At 39.2% G+C, this 23,374-nt stretch overlaps 1 protein-coding gene across 2 annotated transcripts in view; it reads left to right on the forward strand.

The window, feature by feature from the left end:
• The first annotated feature begins 528 nt into the window (after positions 1-528).
• CCDC68 (coiled-coil domain containing 68) overlaps positions 529-23,374 on the forward strand; it is a 42,492-nt gene continuing 19,646 nt past the window's right edge. The window contains exons 1-8 of one of the 2 annotated variants that reach the window (XM_090285477.1): positions 529-635; positions 7,110-7,189; positions 11,861-11,954; positions 14,500-14,628; positions 15,472-15,558; positions 19,049-19,195; positions 20,688-20,813; positions 22,406-22,534. In XM_090285477.1, the coding sequence (XP_090141603.1) occupies positions 14,512-14,628; positions 15,472-15,558; positions 19,049-19,195; positions 20,688-20,813; positions 22,406-22,534 (606 nt within the window). In that variant the 5' untranslated portion in view covers positions 529-635; positions 7,110-7,189; positions 11,861-11,954; positions 14,500-14,511. The remainder of the gene's footprint in view (positions 636-7,109; positions 7,190-11,860; positions 11,955-14,499; positions 14,629-15,471; positions 15,559-19,048; positions 19,196-20,687; positions 20,814-22,405; positions 22,535-23,374) is intronic. The other variant, XM_090285478.1, reaches the window with a different exon arrangement.

Genomic DNA, 23,374 nt, shown 5'->3' on the forward strand with positions numbered 1-23,374 from the left:
AGAAGCTGCCACGGACCACAGCAGATGAACCAGACATGGCGCTAAATGCACTGTGGAATCCTGGATGGGATCACAGACAGACATCAGGGGAACACTAGTGAAATGTGTATAAAGACGAGTTTGGTTAATGTTAAGTTCCTCGTCTTGCCAAACGCACCATGATAATGGAAGACAGGAATATTAGGGGACACTGGCTGGAGGGTTTAGGGATCACTGTACGATCTCTGCATCCTTTTCCCTGGATCTAAAATTACTCCAAAATGAAAAGTTTAATTCTAAACAACAAACACAAAAGTTTATGAACTTGAAGTGCAAACAGAGCCTTCATTAAAATCAGCAGCAGCAATTTCCCTTGTATTTCTCCTGACAAGTGTGCAGTGTTTGGGACTTAAATGTTGGGGTGCAAAGAGTGCATCCCGGGGTGCTTGGAGCAGAAGTGTTGCGCCGCAGAGGGAGCCCAAGCTCCTCCTCGGAGTCCCCAGGACTCCGGACTTTGCTCAGGGCGGGTGCGCCCTGTGGGGCGGAGCTCAGTCTGTCCCCAGCGGAGCTACCAGCGCCCTGCAGGCCCACCCAGCGGGAGAGCCCGGGGCAGCAGCAGCTCCTCCCGGACGCCGGCAACCTGAGCACCCTCCAAGGTAGGCGATCTGAGACCCCGCTGCGCGCGCCAGGTCACCTGCCATGTGAGTGGGCGTCCAGTTGCCCTGGAAGCCGGTTCCTCCAGCACAGCTCAGTTCACCAAGGACGCACATTTCCCTGTAAACAGGTCCTTGGTGAGCTGAGGAGAGTCTCCCTCCCGGTGAAGCTCTCTTCTGTGCTCGGATTCCCGGGCGAGAAGTTTCTGCGCCTCTGGGAAGAGAAAGTTGCCCCCCCCCCCCCCCCCCGTCTGCCCGCGCGCCCACTCCGCCCACTCCTTAGCCCAAAGAGCACTTGATTATTTAGGGTGCTGTCATGCAGTCCCTTTGCCGGAGGACCCCACGATTTCTGCTTGCTACACTCGGGGCAGAAAACTTGCCGTCACCTCTGAATCCTCTCGTCGCGGCTCTGGCAGGTCACTGCGCCCGCAATTTTTAAGAGCACAGACGAAGGAATGAATGGAGGTGGTTGTCTTACCCTTCACTCCTTCGTGCTGGCTTCTGTGGTCGCCGGCGTAGCAGGAGAACAGCCCACTGGCCGTCCGATTTCTGCCATCGTGGGTCCTTAGAGCTGGAAGTTGCGCAAAAGCGCAGTGTAATTGTACTGAAAGGGTAGTGACGGAGCAAGGGTTGTTTTTAGATGATATGATGTCGCTGTGGTTTTCAACCTTCTTTGTAAGGAAAACAATAAACATACAGGGGTGGGCGAGAGTACGTTTACTTTGCCATTGTGATATTCTTGAGTAAAGCTGATTGTAATGATCATAACCTGCGTGTCTTCTACCGTACAGACAACTGCAAACCGACTTCCGCCCACCCTTGTGCATCTGTGGAGATCAGAAGAAGCAATTAGCCCTGAACATAACTGAAGCTGTGTCTGTTCACCATTACACGATAGTTGTTTTACTTTATGAATCCAAACTTCCTTTACTTTCTTGGTCTCTACAGACTAGATTCTGCATTTGCAGTAGGGAATAGATAATCTGTCCTTTTGATTTTACCTGATGCTATTAAATATTCAATTCTGCAGAAGTCTGGTTTTCCAGAAATCGGATATGAGCTGAAGTCTCAGGTACCTGGACAGACAATCGGGGCTGTTGTTTCCTGTTGCTAGGCTGTCCCCTCCTCCTCTCTTCACTCAGTTCGAGAGTGGAGGTCATTGACCTGGAGGAATTGTGCCTAAGGCAGGAATGCCCTTCCTGTGCCGCCCTTCAGCTTACAGAGAGAAGGAAAACAGTTTACACTTCCTGTGACCCAGGCAAACTTCATACGAAGGAGCAGGAGTGTATCTTTGTGATTTGCTAAATGACCTAAACCTTCTCTAACTACACAGAGGCTTTTGAAATAGACATTATTTCAGTTGTGATATTCACCCTGATGATTCCATGAATTAATACAAGCATGTTATTGGTTAGTTTAGCGATTTAGAGTGTGCTACATAGCGAGTGGGCTTGAGTCCTAATCCAAATTCTGGCCAAAGGTGAAAACTGTAAGCTAGGTTTGGCCAAAACTGAGAAATGAAATATATGTTTATTTGTCTGGGAGAAGGACTGAAAGTCTTTGAAAGTAGTTGTTTCAAATATTTTGAACTGGGCTAGTTACATCCAAATTCTATGGCCATGTATTGACTGAAAAAGTTCATGATGGTAAAATGTTAATATTGATTTAATCACACACTTAAGTGAATTTACATTTTACACAGTACAAAAATTAGGTAGATTTTTGTTTGAAAAATAAGAGCCTGTATGTATTTCCATTCAGTTTTAGAAAAATTTGGTGCATCTGAGTTTTTAGCCCATTGATGCGTTCGTAGAACCAATGTTTACTGAGCACTCCTTGCGCAGGGCACAGTGTTCTGTGTTCGAGACACAGGGGATCCAGCCCTGTGTAAATAGCACAGTTCCTGTTCTCACGGATTCACACAACATTGGAATCCTCCAGGACACACGAGACCGCAGATTAGAAACCACATCAATGATCATCAGTTTGACAGTGACTGAAACTACACTAGTTTCAAACCATGTATTCTCTTACTCTGATTTAAACAGTCAAATCTACAATAAAATTTGTAAGGGAACTTGTGGGTTATTCTGGTCAGGGGTTTTCTCATTTGCTTAGGTTGGAGAAGAACTTAGGAATCACGTGTTATGGGTTTAATGTTATGGAATATTGAGATAGTAAATTTAAAATAGCTAAATATCAATTTCATGCAAATTAAATAAAAACTAAACTTTTAGTAGTGGATGCCAATAATTTAGGGGAAAAATAAATGTATGAAAAACGTCAAATTGAGAAAATTCTATTTGTTAAATTATTTTTTTCTATATTAAAAAAAGTGACTGCAATTTATTTTACTGTAGAGGAAAAAAGTGGCTTTATTCAAGGCATGCTTGCCTTTTTTTTTCTTTGCTCTTTTTAATAAATAGCTTTATTAGAGGTATAATTTACATACTATAGAATACATCAAAGTGTATAATTCAGTGATTTTTAGAAAATTTACAGAATTGTATAACCATCACCACAATCTTAATTTTAGAACATTTTTAATATCTCAAAAACCACACATACATGGTTGTTACATCTGACTTCTTTCACCCAAAATAATGTTTTGAGGTTCACTCAGGTTGCAGCATATTTCAGTGGTTGGTTCCTTTTTATTGCTAACTAATATGTATTCCACTATATGGCTGTCCTACATTTTGTTCACCAGCTGGTGGACATTTCTGTGGTTACATTTAGGTGGTAAGATAGATCTACTGGTCTACCTTCCATGGTAGCAAAATTAGAAAAAAACTGATGGGTGCCTACCTCTTATTTATGTTTATGAAAAATATAGTTCTGGTATGAATTACCGATTTTCCCTGGATCTGTCATAACTATGATCCTTCTGTTATACCCCCATGAAAATTGTAAATAGTGAACCTTGTGCTGATAGAAAGAAGCATCAGTTATTTAGTTTTTTAGGTTGGACTTGGAAGATTAATTATTCACATTAATATTTGTAAAGAAGATATATTTCCTTTGGTACATTTTCATCCCAAATGTATGCATTTAGAGTAAGGGAATTTTGATGATTGTTGAACCTAACAACCTTCAAAATATGAGCACTTCTTAGTAACATATTTTAGTGGCACACTTATCATCTGTACCCTTTAGCCAAAAACTGGGAGGGAGTGTATCTGGGTTTATATGCTTTTGTTTTATTATTCTGTTGTTTCTATGACACTAATTTGAGTTTTTAGATCAGAGAAAAGCCAAAACAGAAGAAATGTCACACTTATTTTTTCTCTGTGCTATTTTTAGGAGCTAGACCAAAATTATAAATTACCCTGGTTCCTATGAGCGGTGCTGTTTCTTTGTGTGTAGTCTACAGAAAAAAGCAAATACGAATTTTTTAACACCGCAAAAGCATTGACTTTTGGTATGCCTTTCTCAGCAATTGAGAACCTTGAACTCAGTTCAGTCAGAGCTGTTTTCTTATACCCCCCCATTCACCCAGCTTTGTGCCAACTACCAAGTGGCAAATTCATTTTTAGGAGGTGACACTTGACAGTTTATGTTTAAGGAGAAAATTCTTAAGGAGATTTTTCTAGTGAATTTTCTAGTTGAGTAGAAACCCTTCTATAAAAAGTTGGCAGATTCTGTTAAACTAAAGAAAAGGCGGTATGTCTCTGAATGCCTGTATGTTATGGCTGAAATTGTAAGTTCCTATGGGGAGGGGATGCAATAACATTTGAAAACAAGAGAGTCTAAGTTAATAATACAGTTTTCCAAAACTGACTATGCTTCTCTGGAGCTCAGTTTTTCTGTTTGAAATATCAAAACAAATTACTGGAACTACTGGGTGGGAACATTACTCTTTTAATTATCTGTGTTTTGATGAATTGGTCAGTCTCTGTTGGTAACTTGTTTTTTCTAACTTGGCAAAAGTTCGAACAATTCTAAGAGAGATGTACTTTTGGAGCTGTACACTGGCAATTTCATTCCAAATGTCTCCTAAGAGTCACATACCAATTACAGGAATCCACCACCTTTTTCCCTTTCATAGGCTTTAAAATCGGCATGGACACGCTTCCCTGGGAGAAGGCTCTGTCCATCAGCATTGAGCTGTAAGCGCTCTCTCATTATTTTGATGAACTCACTCATCAATAAATTTGTTCACATGATCAATTCAATATAGAGAATTTGGTTTTACCCAGAACCAGAAGCTGCTTCTCACCCTTGTATTTTTCTAGTATCACCTGGATTTTGGTAGGATACCATCCTCAGATAAGTCTGACATCTTCCTGGAGTGAGAGGGTGGGTGGAGGCCACCAAGCACGAGGTCCAGGAGGTCCAGGCTGCTTCAGGCAATGGCCACCCTGAGCGGACTCCCTGGCCCTTGACCTGATTGATATCTACATGGCAAAGGGCAACTGTGAAGAATGAGAACATTCTTTGTGCATCTAAATCAGGGTGAGGAAAGTGATGGGTAGATGAGACCAGGAGCTCTAGGTTCATGAATTAGATTTAAATCTCGCTGTAAATATTCTTATATACTTTTTAGATATTTCCTCCTACTTTTCCACCTTAATAAATAATAATTATAATGAAATTTCTTAAGATGTTCCTATCTTCATATTGAATGTGAGGCTTCATTGACTATTATAGTTGCAGCGATAATTCTACCTGCCTATCAGCAGCTCAGTTACCTACATTTTAACAATCTGATTCCATCACAGTGTTTTGTTTGTTTGTTTGTTTATTGCCATATTTACTTTTTTTTGGCGGGGGTGGGTCAATAATTTGAATGGAAAAAAACAAACTCAGTTAATTGTGACTTCCATTTAATTCTGATCAAGTCAGCGAAGGTTCTTTGATTCTGAAATCTCAGTTGTATTTTGCTTTTTCTACAGTACTCTTAGATTATTATTTTTTAATCGAAAGTATATACATTCACCATTTTTAGTGTAGAGTTCTATAGGGCACATTCCTTATAAATGTTACAGACGACTGATATATATGGTACTGGCACTTGCTTCTCTTCATATTTTTTCACTGAAAAATCATAAATCACTTTTGAGTTGATTGTTAACAGAGAAGGTCAAAGCAAGAGAAATAACCGCTTGGTGGGAGGATAGGAATTGCATGGGGACAACTGAGCTTATCATTGACATTTTCAAATGATGTCCTATAAGCACATGTCCACAATAAGTTGTGAATTTAAGTATTTAATATTCTTTAAATGTGTATTATGGGTCAGATACTTTGGTGAACACTTCTTATGTTATTCAATTTAATACTCATGTAATTCTATAGGGAAGTTGTCATTGTCATCTGAATTTTTCAGTCGAGGAAGCTGAACCCTAGGGAGTTTAAAAACTTTCCCAAAGCCACCCAACTAGTGGGGAAGGAGAACAAGTCTTGTGGGCAGCACCAATCTAGTCCAGAGCCCCTGTTTTTAAGCCATGAATCCATATTACCTCTGTTCATGGAGCAAATCCCTTGGGACAGCAATGTCTGCTCAGGTTCCTGAAGGGCACACCTAGGAGCTCACATCAGGAGGTACTTGACTATTTCTTAGTGACTTACTCTGGAAAACTCTGACTAGCTTGGGCCCAAGAAACAAGGCCTAGAAATCCATTCAGAATGCAGTAGGAGGCAAGGTGGTAAGTTGGGAAGAACCAATGGACTCACAGGTAGGGATCTATGGCCATTATGAACTTGCTGCTTTTGTGAGGTTGTGTTGAGCGTCATTTCTTCATTTGTAAAACGGGGCTAATGACACCAATCCCTCAGGGTGTTTGTGAGGGTTATTAAAGGCAGCATACCCAAGCTTACATATAGTGGGCATGCAACAGACACAGGGCCCTCTTCTCCACCTTCCAAAATGGGAAGGGATCCTTGTGATTTGCCCCCCTTTGCAGCTTAGTTGCTTTAGGGGCACTGGATGAAGCCTTCAGCTGTTTTTCAAATTATACCAATGAACTATGAAGATAGATCATTCTACTGCAAGTATACCTGGATTTGGGATCACTTTATCTGGGTTCAGGTGATGAGGTCAATTTTGACCTTAAAAGAACTCGTATCATGTGGCCTTTGATCGGTTGCATTACATACACATGCATAATAGACGTAGAGGTATATAGATAATAAATATAGACAGTGTATTGTAATGATTAATTCTGAGAGTATGGAAAGTACTTTCTTGGTAAATGACACAGTGCTTTGTAAAAAGTCTATATTTGCATATTGTGTTTGTACCAATATTTCAATACTCTTTTTTCCCATTAAATCACTTTTATTTCATATCTAAGAGCTTTCTATAGATAGCACTGGCTATGATATAAATATGTGTGTGCATACCAATGAGTAGCATTTGCAAATGAATGAAATTAATTCCACTTTAAAGATCTTAGATTATTACTTGAAAACTGTTATTACTTGGGCTCAATGTTAACATGCATGTTTTCTGATATACGGTGCATCTCTTTTCAGGTAGATTACACGGTCACCTGAGATTTAGCGAGCTGACACTGGATGTCACCATTGTGCTGTGTAATGTGGATGAAGAACAGGTATGCTCTTTACTGTTCAGGACAGTCTCTTCACAGGTTTGGAGATATGTTAGCTTTGTCCCCCTTTATAACCTAATTACCCTTGTAACACTTTTATGGTAAACCTTTTCAACTTCTGATATCGAAGCTCTATCTAATAGTGATCAAGAATGATGAAACAATATTGAATATTGTTAGCTCAGAACTGAGGAACTGAAAACTCAGAAACGGTGTCCAAACCAATCAGGACTCCTGGTTGCAAACCTGAATAATTGACTCTGGCTAACTTAAGCAGAAAAGGAATTTGCTGGAAGGATATGGAGCAGTATCCAGAAGGGGTGGGAACACTCAGTTTGGAAATGGGAGAGTCCAGTGTGCTGGTCCTTCAGCAAAGACCAGGCTGTACCAAGAGCAGGTGTTCCTGCCACTGGACACCAAGCACCACCCTGGGCCAGCCTCCTTCCCCTCCCAGCATAATAACGGGGTTTTCACTGCCTCCAGCATCCACAAGCCCAGTGGCTGATCCCTCGGGCATTTCCAGGTGAGAGTACTCAGCTGGCCGAGTCTAGATGTTGTACTTGTGCTTCCAGGGAAGGAGGAAGAACAGGTAAGGGGTCTTTCCTGCAAAGACTCCTACAGATGATGATTCGATGTATCTGGGAAGGAGACTCAGGTGCTGAACAGCCAAAATGTGCCAGGCATCCACCATGGCACTTTCCAATCAGCACCCACGGAAATGAGTTGAGAAGGCTGCTGTACAGTTGCTGGGACTTCATGGTCCCTTCTCTGGGCTGACCAGGAGTCTGCTGCATATGCCTTGACCTTGCTGTTCCCTGCCTTTCCTTCAACCCCGAGGCAGCCTTACCAGCCAGGGTGACAGGTGGCTGTGGAGACTGCTCCTAGACAAATTGGAAGTCTTAAGTTTCAGGTTATTAAAAAAATCCCTGCTACAGTAAAAAGAAAAAGATTTTAAATGGTAGGCTACACTGTGTTCCTTGTGCTTAGAACACTACTTTAAGCAAATTTCAGCCTCTGTTCTGGCTCCTCCCTCTCTGCCTGGAATCCTGTTCTCCCACATGGCCCCACAGCTTCTTTGCTTCTTTTTATTCAAGTCTTTTGTTTAAATGCTGCCCCTTCAGATCGGCCTTCCCTTACCACATAGCACCTCGTTTTATTCTGTTCCCCTGCTCTGCTTTTCTTCATGACACTTGTGATCACCTCTCATTATGTTCCGCTCTGTACTGTATTTTCGTGTTGTTTGACATCTGTCTGCCACTCAAAGTCCCATGATGGCAGGGTCTCTGGCTCACCTCCGCGGCCACAGCTCTTAACACAGCTGTATTCAGTCAACGTTTAATACATGAACGACTGGATTAAAAGTTAGATAAAGGAAATAAAGGCTTTTGTTAGAATCTCTCAGATATAAACAGTGCCGGCATTAGTGTCCTAGGGCTGCTATGACAAACACCACAAACAGAGTGTCCCTAACAGTTATTTCTTGTCTCCGAGTTCTGGAGGATGGAAGCCCAAGACAAGTGTTGGCAGGGTTGGCTCCTTCTATGGGCTTTGAGGGAGAGTCTGTTCCAGGCTCCTCACAGTCCAGCTTCTGATGGTTCTCTTGCAATCTTTGGTGCTCTTGGGCGTGGAGGAGCATCGCTGGATTGCTGCCTTCTGCTTCCCTAGGTGTTCTCCCCAGGTGCATGTCTGTGTTCACACTTCCCCTTGTTATGAAGACACCAGTCATATGGGATGAGGGGTCCACCTACCCCCTGATGACCTCATCTTAACTAATTACATCCATAGTGACCTTATCTTCAAATAAGATCACATCCTGAGGTACTAAGGATTAGGACTTCAACATATGAATGGGAGAGGGGACATAATTCAACCCATAACAGCGCCTTTTATGTGCTTATTGTATAATGGGTAAGCCATTCTTCTACCATTAAACAGATGAGTGGGTTTAGTAACATTATTCTGGGTGACCAGTGATGTGTCGCTTTATCACAATTCATTATAATGTGAATGAGTTGCTTTGTTAATTGTAAACTATTTATTAGATGTTAGCATAATCAGTTGGGGATGTTGATGGATGATTAATGCTTTCTCAAGAAAGAACCAATACTGTGGATCTGCTAGTCTTTAAATTCCCCCTATCAGATTTTTTTATAGTCCAGCTTGATCTGCACAGTGTTTAAAATATTTATGCACTTCTTCTCTACCAGTAACGGTTTCCTATTTTATTTACTCATGTGACAAACACATGCAAATCATTTATTATATGCTAGGCATCTTATAAGTGCTTGACAATTGTTAACTCAAACAATTCCCTGCAGTTTATGATTTACATTATTCGTTATTAATGTTATTAATATTGTCTGAATTTTACTGATAAGGAAACAGAGGCGCAGAGCGATTAAGGAAGTTGCTCAGGGTTATACACCTACTAAGTGCCAGGGCGAGGCCATGAAACCAGATAGTCTAGCTCCAAACCTGTTATTTGTAGAAAGCTCTTTCTTCACAGAGAGCCTCGTGGAAAAACTCACTGTCTGACTAAACAAAGCCGAGCCGCTTTGGTTCAAGTGGAGATGGCAAAACCCTGTCTGCTCAGCCTCTCCCCCTCCCCCGGGAGCCCTGCTTGAAAAGCCCTGATCTAGGAAATACCGCCTCTTGGAGTGAGGCCACTTGTAAGCCATCTTCAATCCACTCTAGCATAAAACAAATAAAATTCGTTTCTCACTTTAATTAACTGATTGAGTTTTATTTTGAAAGTTTTATCTGCCTAATCTACTTCTGGCAGAAATAAAATGCTAAGATGGATTTTCCCCCCGGTAATGCCATATGGCAATTTGGACTTTGTGGGCTTAAATTCCCCCTGGATTTCTTTGTACAAATCAAGGACTGTGTGGTTGCACGAGTTTTCTGAACCAAAGACAGAAATGGAGTTTGATTTTATATGAATAGAGTGGGTTATAAACTTTGCAGCCAGCTAGGCATGAACTACCCCCTCTGTTACGGGCTCTGTTATCTTCTGTGGTCATCAATAATATAAAATAATAGGAGCAGCAATATCAATAGTTACTGTCCACTGAGTGCCTTCTACAAACAAGGATTAAAAAACCCTCATGTTTCCAACTCTAGGTGTTCTCCCCCCTATTTTACAGACATGTAAGTTGAGGCTAGGATTTTACGGAACTTGTTCGACATGGCCCAACAGTGAGTGGAAATGGCAGTGAATAAGGAGCTGCTTTCCTTGATATTAAGAATAAAGGACACACACACAAATATATTTTTGGATCTATACCAGGGGGCCCATTGTGATTTTTAAATTATGAAAGACTGAGAGAAATCAGTGGGATCTGTTCTAAAGAGTGATTACTTGCTACGATGAAATGCCTTTTATCATTTGTTTTATATACAATGTATAACACAGTAAAAAGAAACTTGGAAGGCAAATCCATCGAATGGGATTATAGGTCAAGGGGGGTTGAACTGGAGAACAAAAGGCAACTCAGACCAAATTGAGGCTCTGCTTCCCTCTGTCTTCCCACTGGTTTTGCTCTCACCCCTGCCGCACCCTAACCCAGGATTTCTCTGTGAAGGACCAGATGATGATGGTAAATACATGAATCAGCACTTGTCAGAGATTTTCTGTGACACTGCTACTCAACTCGGTTGTTGGTAGCACTAACACCGCAGAGACACTATGTAAATGCATGGCCGTGGTTAGAGTAAAACTTGACTTATGGACACTACAGTACATTGGAACTTCATACAATTTTCATGTGTCTGAAATGTTATTCTTCTTTAGATTTTTTGGTACTAGTTGGAATTTAAGAACCATTCTTAGTTCATAGGCTGTCCAAAAAAACAAGAAGCCACTTTGGGCTCCTGGGCCCTGGCCTGCTGACCACTCCATCGCTGGTTCCCCAGGACCTCGCTGATCATCTCTATGGGAATTTCTGTTTTTTGTTTTTTAATTTTATTGACTTTATTTGGGGCACATTGGTTAATAAAATTATATAGGTTTCGGGCATACAATTCTATAATACATCATCTGTATATTGTATTGTGTGTTCGCCACCCAAAGTCAAGTCTCCTTCTGTCACCATCGATTACCCCTTAACCCTCCCCTACCTCCTCCTACCCTCCTTTCCTTTTGATAACCACTATACTGTTGTCTGTGTCTATGAGGGCATTTATTTATATTTTTTGCTTAGTTCCTTTACTTTTTTCACCCAGCCCCTAACCCTCCTCCTGTCTGACCGCTGTCAGTCTGTTCTCTATATCTACGAGTCTGTTTCTATTTTGTTTGGTAGCTTATTTTGTACTTCGAGCATTTAAATGTTGTTTTGGACCAAGAACTTAATCCCAGAAGAGACTTAAGAGGACCCAGAGAAGTATGTCCACTCAATTCTACTGCAGCAGGGTTGCGGCTGCCAAATCAGATTCAGCCCAAACAAATAGAAGCCATCATGGCTGTCTAAGAAGAGGATTTAGAATAAAATGGAAAATTCTTGGCATGCTCTGTCAATTTCATTGAAGATTAAAGGATCAATGCAAAACTCCAAGTTATCCCCAGAAGCTATCTACTTGTAAAATGCTAGCAAATATGAAAATTCTCTGTGTGTTTTAACAACATAGGCTATTGCTAAATTTTAAATATTTGTGTCTGTTGTGTTTTCTCACTAGGGAAGCCAGCTCTGTTGTGATGGACACACCCTTGAACTTGGTGTCTAGAAGATAAAGGTTTGAGTTTCAGCTGTTAATTTTATTGTGATCTTTGGTAAGTTAACATCACGTATGGGATTCCTGGCTTCCTTATCAATCGAATGGGATTAATAACCCTACCTCACAGATATTTTTATGTTATTTTATTTTTTTAGTTCTTTACTATTTATTATGGAAATAAATAGTAAACCAAATAAGAAGCTGCCCAGCTTTAACAATGCCTTGCGTTTTGCCCAAACTTCCTTCATCTTTACTCTGCCCATTTTTCCTCCATATTAGAGTACTTTAAAGCAATTTCAAATGTAATATTATTTAACCTGCAGACACTTCAGATGAGATCTTTATTTAAAGATTGTCTCAAATTCATTGTCACACCAAGTAAATTTACAGTGATTCTTTAATATCTTCTATTGCCCAGGTAGTGTTAAAATTTCTGCAGTTTTCTCAAAAATGTATTTATATAGTTGGTTGATTTGAATCAGGAGCCAAAGAAGATTTATATATTACATTTGATCGTGTGTCTCTTAGGACTCTTGACTTATAGCAATTTCTCTTTGCCTCACTCATCTTTCTTCATATAATTAATTTGTGGAAGGAACTAGTTATTTGTTCTGTAATATTTCATAAAATCTGAATTTGGATGATTGCAACCTTTACCCTTGCAGAGTAGTTTAACATTTTCCTCTTGTTCAGATATTACTACTGTTAGATACAGAGGCTTGATTAGATTCGGGTTCAGTTTTTCAATAAATCGTATTTCATGGGCGATGCTTTCTATTGGAGAATGTACCACATCTAGAGGACAAAATGTCTGACTGTGTCTTTTTACCTTACGTTGAGATTAATTAGTGGGGTCCCTCAGATTAACACGTTCTTCGCACCAACCTCTCACCTGGTGTTTTTAGTGCTGACTGGTAACTGTTGCTTACATCCATTATTTCATAGGGGGTGGCCAAATGTAGGTTTTCTAATTCTATCAGTCCTTTATATGTGTTAGCAGGAATTACAGTTCACACAGTAAAAGCAAGATACATGTTTGTTGGTGACCCCCCAACCCCTTTGGGGGGTCTATTGTTAATATCATGGTGGCCTATCTTCATGGAGTTGGACAAGGAGGTTTGGTGATGGTGGTGGTGGTGGTTTTTCTCTTGTCACCGAAATTTCAGGAATTTAAGAAAAGTTTGCTTTGTTTCAGTTCCTCACAGTCATTCCTCTCAAGGCTGGTTTTGTGTGTGTGTGTGTGTGTGTGTGTGTGTTTTATTCAAGCAATACTTGAGTAGTTTTTTGCTTTCTCAGGCTCATCTTATACATTTCTTGCCCCAAACCTGAATCACTCAAGAAGGCTTGGCTTCTTTCTTAGCAGAAAATTGTATATTGAGGCCCCAGTCTGGGCACTAGGAGTGTTAACTGTTATTTTTTCATTGGTTAGATCTAGAATATACATTTTTAAAGGAAAAGAAATCATTATTTTATACTTATAATTTCAGGTCAGATTACAAGGCTTTTATGTAACATTTTAAAATTCTAATTTCTTTATATTTTCCTCTTGCTCTGTAGAACTTGTTTCTTAATGATGTTAAGGCAATAACTTCTTGGCTTTATTATGCATTCATGTGGGTGAGTGCAGGCACATGCGTGCACATGTGTATAATAGTTTCAAAGTAACAAACCTATGTTTCCACTAACAATATTATTAGTAAGTGTGATTTCAGGTTGTTTTGCTGTTGTTTTTGTTCTTAGGACATTGCACACCTGGGGTAAATAGTTCCTGGTGTGTGTTTTAAAGTTACTTCAAATAATACATGTAGATATGCCACCAATTTGATATATAGGTATTTCTTGTTTTGAAGAATTTTTTTCACTTTCATTTTATTTTATTTTATAATTAGGTAAAATAATAGCACTGTTCAATGTCAAAACTATAAATCACAGATTGTCCCCTTCTACCTATTCATTTCTCCTTATAGAAATTATGATACTATGTAACCTTTTCTGCACCATGCTATTTCATTGAATAATATACCCTAGAAAAGAATTCATAGCAGTAGCTAGTTTATTCAACCAGTCCTCTTTTTGTGGGCATTTGAAGTTGTCTTAATCTTTTACTGCTACAAATAATTTTCAGTAAATGGCCTTTATAGCCTATTGAGAGTTAAATAAAATGTCTATGTTAAATATAAAGTGATATACATGTATATATGCATATAAGTGATATATGTATATATACATATTATTTTGTTATAATCATATTATTTTAGTTCTACAGATATTTATTAAGCACTTACTATATGCTAGAATATAAAGATGAAGAAGACACGGTCTCTATGCAAGGTTTTACAGTCTAATATAATGTGGAATAAAAAGAAAAATTTTACATATTCCCTTCCCAGAAAACCTTTAAGTTTGTAATCAGTGATTGTTTCAGCTGGTGTTGTGTTCATATTAAGTTAACACCTGATTTATCAATATATACAGATATAAATAATTTAGAATGTTTTCTACTCTACAGTATTTGATCACAGTGCCAGTACGGTTTGCAAACCATATAATTACATTCTCAAGGAAGTTAGTTTGTTTAACTGATTTATGTTTTCCTAAAGCCAGAATTCACAATGGCAACAGTAACAGTGGCCACAGATGTCCCCTCAAGGGGTAAGACAGAAGATCATTCTTCCTCATATGGGTGCACCTCAGCTCACATCATTGAAGAAACTGAATATGTGAAAATGGTATGTGGGTTCTAGACATCATGTTAGCATGAGATGACTGTTTAAAATAAAGTCTGGTGCTTTGTTTCTCCCTCCAAAGAACATGTGGGTAAGAACAAACCTAGTGTGTCTTGTTCTTTCCCACAGCTCAGGCTTGCTCTCTGCCAATGACTACATGTTGGCATGTTCCTTCATTAAAAATGTGAAATCTTATAAGAATCCAATGATAATGGATAACAAAACATCTATTCTTATGAACTGTTTCTTAGAACAGATGGGAAAATTTGAATATAGGTAGTTTCTAACATTCAGATCTATTAATTCATTTTTGAGTGTCTTGCAATTCCATAGGTCACCAAGACATGGGGTTTATGTTTCATGCAGAAATTTGTATGATCTCCACTTAGTAATTATTTTCTAGTAATTACTAAGTAGTAATTATTCTCTAGTAATTACTAGATAGTAATTATTTTGTAGTAATTACTAGATAGTAATTATTTTGTAGTGATTACTAAATAGTAATTGTTTTATAGTAATTACTAAATAGTAAATTAGTACTAAATTACTATATAGAAAAACAGAGCTAAATAGAATTAAATGCTAATTACTAAATCGTAATTATTTTATCGTATAATATTCATTCAGATTATATTTTAGGTTTGAGAGTTATAAAGACCAAGCTCATTTGCTATACTCTAAACAATTTAGCTTTAATGCAAGTTAGATTGATGGTAGCTATTTAAATCTGAGGTCTGTATAAGATATATATTACATTTTGGATAAATTGGGTACACTGATGGTGGGGTAGAGAATAAAAGCCATTTTACATTAAATGCCTTTGGAAAAAACAATATTTTCTTCTAGATTCGAACTACTCTGGAAAAGATCCGAAATCAAATGTTTAAAGATGAAGCAGGACATAATAATACAAAGCACGAACTAGATGCAAAGGTAATTAATTTATCAAATTTATGCCTTCAGTAAACAAACATAAAGCCATATAGAAATTATTCTCTTTGAAGCTTTGAATGATGAGTGTTAAATATGTTGTCAGTATCTAAAGATGTTAATGGACATACGTATAAAATATGTAACCCCAATATCATTAGTAGAATCAAATTGGCTTGACCAGGCCTTACCCCAGTATTTTAAACTGGGCTTACTTAACTAACAATATGGGAAGATACAGGGCAGCAACATTTCCCAGTGACAGACAAAGGTACAAGCTTTTAGGGTTACCTGAACCACAACAATGGATACTCAGATAAGCCATTAGGCTGAATGATCAGACAGTCTCTGTGTTTTAAAGGAATTCTACCCCCACCCCCACCCTGTGACCGGCCTTATATCCTTAAGGTTGAGCAATCTTCATTCAGCCATATCTGGATTGTGCCAAGTTAAACCTCATAGAGCCAAGGGCACATCAGTAGTATCAGTGTTATCCACTATGTAGGTGATCACAGAGAACACCGAAGATAAGAAACGATGCTTAAACCTAGTCTCCTTTATCATTGTCAGCCCCCCAAACTAACACAACTAGGTTCAATTGTTTTCTTTAAACTAAATGTTCTGGAACTGAACAAAAAAAGATTAATGTTTGTAAATGATAGGGAAGATCAAAATTCGGTTTTGGTTATACTGAGTTGTCTATTGGGCCTACAAGTGGAGACTTCCAGTGGGTGGGCTGGATATCTGATTCTGGACTTGTGGGTAGAGGTCTGGGCCAGAAGGTCCAGGCTACAGGGTAGAGATTTGGGGAGTAAGGATGGCACTTAACCTCCTGAAACTGGAGGACATCACCAAGCATGTGAGTGTGGATAGAAATGAGGGGAAATCTAAGCTCTGAGTCCTGAGACCTTCAACATTTATATATTGGGAATAAGAGGGAGAATCATGACAGGAGACAGAGAAGAGAGGCCGGTGGATCAGTGGGGAAAACAGGAGAGAATGGAGTCACTGAAAACAAGAAAAAGGTTTTCAGAAACTGGTAAGGGACCACGGGGTCAAATGGTGTCCATGGGTCAAGGAAACTGAGGCCTGAGGGTTGACTACTGGCTATAACAGTGGGGGGGTTTGGGGGACCTGCACAAAAATGGCTTTTTAGGACTAGAGATGAATCGTGTTGACAGTGTCTTTGCTCAGCCATCTCAAATGGCAGAAGGCTGGCAGACAAACCAAACATCAAAATGGCAGCCCCTTCCCCTTCAGTATCTGGGTAATGTTGCAGTAGAGATTTAACCATCACGACCTAGGACTCTGTGTTACAGAACAAAAATCTGTATGCCCAAAGCTTTAAAGTGCCAAAACTCAGAACATCAGCGTTTGGAGTAAGGAGAAGTGTACTGGCCAAGAAGGCACAAACCGAGAAGATGGAAAACCTAAGGGTACCTCAAATCCATCTTCCCAATGTACAGAATTCATTCTTCTTTTATGTCAAGGGAAGGGAAATTGGAATGACAAGGGGTGACTGACTGATGACCACAGACATCTGGGCTCCAGCAGGGGTCCGAGGATGATTGTGAAACTTTTGTTCTTAGTCTGTTGATTATAGTTGATGTGAGTCAAGTCATGAGGTTCCTGCGAATCTTTGAGAAACAATTATTATTTATGCACATACTTCCCTTATTTTCCAGGAGATAAGGGAGATAAACAGCCCCTTACATCCTGGTAAGGGGCTGTTTTTGTAAAACTCAAGCTGCAAGCAGAATTCCTCTAATTATTAGCATGTTGATATAAAGAAGCTGTTAACCTGAAGGCCACAGGAACAAAGCAGGTTGAACAAGGTGGAGTCAAAGAGGCCGAGCATTTCACGAGCTGTAAAGTGCAACCCTCAACATGCTGTCTGTCACCCCAGCAGCATCCGCACCATTAGAGAGCTTGTTTAGCAAGGTAGCATCTGGAGCTCCGCCCCAGACCTCCTGAATCAGAGCCCGTGTTTCAGCCAGACCTATCACCAAGTGATTCACGTACATGTTCCAGTTTGAGAGGCACTGATCTGTAGCCACTGCCGGTAATATACCTTCTACAAGAGCGCTTCCATCACATATTCTTTAATAAATTAAAAAAAAGAAGATAATGGCTGCTCTGTACATGGAGAGTGAGGATATGCACTAGGGTCTGAAGTATAATAGAAAAAACCAAAACCATGCCTAGCTGATGTGGCTCAGTGGACTGAGCGCCGGCCTGTGAACCAAAGGATCGCCGGTTTGATTCCCAGTCAGGGCACGTGCCTGGGTTGTGGGCCAGGTCCCCAGTTGGGGGCATGTGAGAGGCAACCACACATAGATGTTTTTCTCCCTCTCTTTCTCCCTCCATTCCCCTCTCTCTAAAAGTAAATAAATAAAATCATTGGAAAAAAAAAACCACAATTATTGTAATTATATTATTTATATGTACTAAATTCTTTTTATCTTTTATTTCTATAAATATAGTCTGTCTGTTGTACTGGAGAAGATATAGGCTTTATTGTTAAACAAGCTGGGATTCATATCCTGGACCTGGCAGTTATTTTGAGTATAACCTTGGGTTTGTTAGTTAAACTCTCTAATCTTCTATTTCCTCATCTGTATAATGGACATAACACCTTCTAGTGTTCTGGGTCTTCAAAGGAATATATATACAACATCTAAAAGATTATCTGATACATAATAGATTCTTAGTAAGTTAAAGTTGTTATAATTATAGGATATATATATTTAATGCTTCATAATTCCTCTGTCTTGAAATAATTTGGAGTAGCAGAAAGAGCACAGAGTGGGAGATTGGGAGACTTATCCTGAGCTCTCCCACTTGCTTGCTATGTAAACTTGGGCTCTATCCCTCCGTTTTCATGTCTGGAAAGTGGATGTGGTTGAGTTAGACGGTTTCAGGTTTCCTTTCTACTTCCACATGTCCTTGGCTTCAGGTGAGATTTATTTTGTGCTACAATTGTCTTTTCAGTGAGTTAGAGTTTATGTAGAGTTATGCTGGCAGTAACATTCAGTTCTGACATCTCTGGGAATTAAAAAGGGTGATTACAACAAAGCATCATTAAACACTGAATATTGTAACTATGATGTCTGGTTATATTAGTTGGTAATGCCGTGTAACCAAAATGTATTTAGGTGTATAACTAACCTTTTTTTTTAACTCGCCTTGTAGATATTATTTATGTCCTAGAAAGGACTTAATGGTATGATATATTTAAAACTGTACATAATATAGAAGACGTAAAAGATGTACTTCTGCCTATTCTGAATATAAGAATCTGTTCAGACTTAAGCAAATATAGGAGGCAACTCTTCATCTAGAAATCCCTATTGGTATTTGAGATTCAGAAGATTTATTTGCGCTGACTGGAATCTCCCATGATATAAGTAGTATGGGGTGATCATTATTGTTGTCAATGCTTGTAGAGGAAAGGAAAGGTCGGGCCTATGATTTTCTTGTTTGTCCATTTCAGTGTTGTCGAAATGAGCAAAATGGCTCTGACTCTGGCTCTGAAGAGGACCCCTTGTCTTGCAGTCTGAATCTACTCATGGAAAGGATGAAAGACAAAGACCTACAGCTCTTAGAAATGAACAAAGAGAACAAAGTATTGAAAATCAAGGTAAGACCGTGAGGAGCAGTATCTAATTTTGTATTTTGAGCCTTTGAAGCAATAGAAGAGATTTGTGGAGACATAAAAGCAGACACCCACACAACATCCACAGATCCACACATACGCTCACACACATGGAGAAGTGTTTGACATTTCATGAATTAACTCTCACTGTTTTATTCAGGAACCTACTTTTATTATTGAATAGATCTTATAAAAGCTCAACAATGATTAAGCAAGTTGAATAATTTCCAGAGATATGCTGTATAACATAGTGCTTCTAGGTGATGCTGTACTGGACACTTGGCAGTTTGTTAAGAGGGTTGATTACATGTGACGTGTTATTACTACATTAAACTTTTTAAAAAGTCTTCAAATATTTAATAAAAATTAATTAGAGCATTCATATTCAAATGTCTTATTTTTCATTGATATATTGTTGGATACCTTATCTTTTCCTTTTTATTATATATTATGTATATACATTGTATTATTATATATAACATCTATTATATATACAATACAATATATTTTATATTTACAGTCCTGCATAATTGTCTTGGTAGGTAAATCTTTACAGCCACCCTTGACTATTTCCTTAGGTTAAATTCTTGTAAGATTCAGGACACGAAAGCTTCATTGCCTGTCATACTCCAATCTTGTCTATTTCAAGCACTGCTATTTCAGGAAAGCACATCTTACAGTACTGTCATGGACTGCAATGATAAAATGCTTCCAAATAAGTGTTTAAGCTGATGGGCACTTTTACCCAGGAACCCCAAGATAGGGGGCTCCCCCTCCTCAGTTCTTGTCTCCCTTCCAAGAGATGAATTCAGATGAAAGACAATAGTAATTTCATTAATGAAATACACTTGAGCACGAAGCTGCAAGCAGGCACCCAGCTGGTCTGAGTGCCCTGACTATTGGGATTTTAGGGGTTTTATGCTTGTAGCCAGCTTCTAGGTTCCCCCTCCTCCTCCCTTCTCCAGACCTTGGGATTAACATACGATTTCACAGGCTTTTTTCCCCAGATAGTGTAAATGATACCCACAGAATTTCAAGAGCTCCCCTTGTCCTGCATTATCATGGTTTTTCTTGTGATTTTTGGAACACCTGGCAATCTTTTCTGCCCAGGCTCAGGACTGCTGAATTAATGGGTGAGACATGTCTCCCTCCCCTCCCTGTCTTGGTTTGCTATCTGTGCTGCCTAACAGGCACCATGGAACCCTTTGAAGGGCGCAGTCTGTACATGCAGCGCCCTGATGTGCGCGGAGCTCTGGTTTGGTCTGGCCCGACAACCCCACTAAATAGGAGTTTCTCGGTTTACACTTTCCTCTTACCAGTTAACAGTGTCTTTTCTCCTCTCCATTGTCCATGTCTACAAGGGTGCAAACGAGACAATTACAGCCTCTGTGTTTTCAAATGCTCTTCAAGCCATTCTGCCTTAAGCTCTTTGCATTGTAAATGTCAACACATGCACAGTGACTTTTTTTTTTTCTAGTTGGAAGCCTCCAGAGAAGCGGGGGCAGCAGTTTTGAGAAACGTGGCCCAGAGGTTATTTGAAATCTATGAAACACAGTCTGAAGAAGTTAGAAAGAAGCACGAGGGCAGTCAACACTTCCTCCAGGTACTGAGCCAGCCACTTGTCTGATGGAGAACTAACCCCCGCTGTTAATGTCCCTCTTTGAGGAGTTAGATGTGAAACAAGGGATGGCCACGTGGCTTAGAGAGCCCTGGGAAGGTCAGGAAGCCGCTCTGTACCACCCCCCCCCCCCCACCCCTGCTTAGCCAGCACCCAAATGTGGCCAACCTGCTGTGTTAGCACCCTCATCCAGAGCCCTGCAGAGGACAGGTGGCAGGTAGGCCATGCCACCTGCCTGGAAATCAGGGCTGTCCCAGGTGTCTCCGGCCAGTGACTTCTCTTCTGGTTCTGCCTTTGACTGTCAAGCTGACTGAGGTTGAGTTGTTCCGCCTCACTGGGCTTGGATTCGCTTGTGTCTAAAATGCAAGAGTTGGGCTAGAAAAATGGTTTCAAAATGTTTTTGATCCTAGAATACATTTCTCAGGTTAGACAAACAAAAACACATGTATAGGAGTACATATATATTTTAACATACATAAATATTATATATTCATATTTAATATATACATTAATATATAAAAACTTAAGTATGTATACACAGGTATGTGTGTGTGTGTGTATATATATTGTAGACATACACATATTTTGTTTCTTTTTAAATTTGAAGTATATATTATAGGGCCAGTAAATGTTTATCTGAAGAATGTATTCTAGGACTGGAAAAGAAAAAAAATTAATGTGTGTGTGTGTGTGTGTGTGAGTGTGTGAGTGTGTAACAAACTGGGAAACTCATTCATGCTGGGGTAGGGTGCCTGGATCTCCACCAGCCCAGGCCCTAGGAAAACGCAGTGGGGAACACAGAGGGAAATCCTTTCATAGGTGACATGCCTTCCTGCTTCATTCTGTGGAAGTGCTGGTCGCAAACTCCCCAGCGTGCAGGGTGCAATGAAGCACCCGAGGGAAGTGAGCAGGCTGGTGGGGAGCCCAGGGCTGTGTGAGTGATGAGCTTGTGGGGACGGGAGTGCCCATGTCCCTGCCCAGGGGACACCTGCTGTTTTCAAGGGAAACCAGACACATTGTTTTTAACCTGTACAATCTCAGATTCTATTAAGTACACATGCAGATGTGAGTGTGCATGTCAGAAGTCAGTTGAAACACGCTCAAGTGTGGCCCATGGGCTGCTGGGTGAAGACAGCTCTCCTCTGGTCTTTAGCACAACTACCTGCCTGGATACAGTGGAGATCATTATTCTGCTTTTATGATATTTTGGATTAAAAATAAAACCTTTTTTTTCTTAAACATATAAGATTTTATTTTTGTTGTGGATAAGTTTTGTTATGAAAAACAAAAAATTTTGCTTTTCCTAAATTCATGTCTCTCATACTAGTTCAAGTAGTGTGCTTCATGGGAACAAATGTAATTGTTCTAGGAACAAAATTTATATATTATTGATTCTCCATTGATTTGGTGGTGTGTGTAGACCATCACGTTATTTGGGAGGAAACAATGGATTCAAAAAGGAATTCTACACAAGTGTGAATTATTAATATTTTTGTTACTCAGAAAATTATAGAAGATGATAATATCTGTATAGGTTTAATAAATTTACAGACTGACAACAGTTTTTCTGACCAAAGGTGAACAAACTTGAAAAAGAACAGGAATTGAAACAACAGCTTGAAAATCTGAATCAAGTTACAGAAAAACTTGAAGAAAAGCATAATCAAATCACAACACTGGAGAACCTTGTACAGAGGATGGAAGAGGTAAGGCCTGGAGAATAAAAGGGATTTCTTCCTGCAGTTAAAAAACAAACAAAAAACCACTGAAATAAATAAGGTAACATTAAGGAGAAGTAATTTTTGCAACTCTTAAAACTTTAGAAAGTACTCAATGATGTTAATTTTCTTTCCTTACACATTTAATATGATCTATATGTTAGGAGTTGACCTCCACAAATACGTCATCACTATCTGTCGCTTTCTCCTTTTAGTAAATATATGATTTAGAAAAGGGAACCAGGAGAGGAAATAATGAAAATATCACAAAGTCCATCTATTACTACTACTAATATAGTGGATGGATCTCTGTAATCATAGCATTTTTATATGAGTCAACCATGTGCCCACCTTTGGCCACCAATGACCACTTTATTTTAGGTTTGTAAAAACCCGTAGCTTCACTAGGACAGATAGAGTTCATGTTTGGAAAAGACATTCTATATAAATTATAACTTTCAAAAGAGAATTTAGAGAAAGTATTCAATAATAAGAGGAGAAAAATATATTAAAAGTTATATGCAGTATTCCTAAATTTAAGTAACTGGCATTCCAAAAAGTGAGCACATAAATTTAATTATGCTGCATTAAAATTTAGAATTCAGACAAACCAAGACATACTGGGTTTCTTTTTCATTAGTAGCAAAACAGTAATAGAAAATTGGCATCTCTGAATCTGACTTGAGGGTAGATAAGAACACAGGCTTTGACTTCCAGTAAATATTTTCTAATGAATTTTTTATACTTATTATATTAATCTCTTGATTTGCCTCTGTTCTTCTCAACTTTGTTTTCTTTTATGAGTTTCCATGCCTTGTTGCCATTTTA

Source organism: Furipterus horrens, unplaced genomic scaffold (assembly GCF_987537825.1).
Source record: "Furipterus horrens unplaced genomic scaffold, mFurHor1.1.pri manual_scaffold_8, whole genome shotgun sequence".
NCBI lineage: Eukaryota > Metazoa > Chordata > Mammalia > Chiroptera > Furipteridae > Furipterus > Furipterus horrens.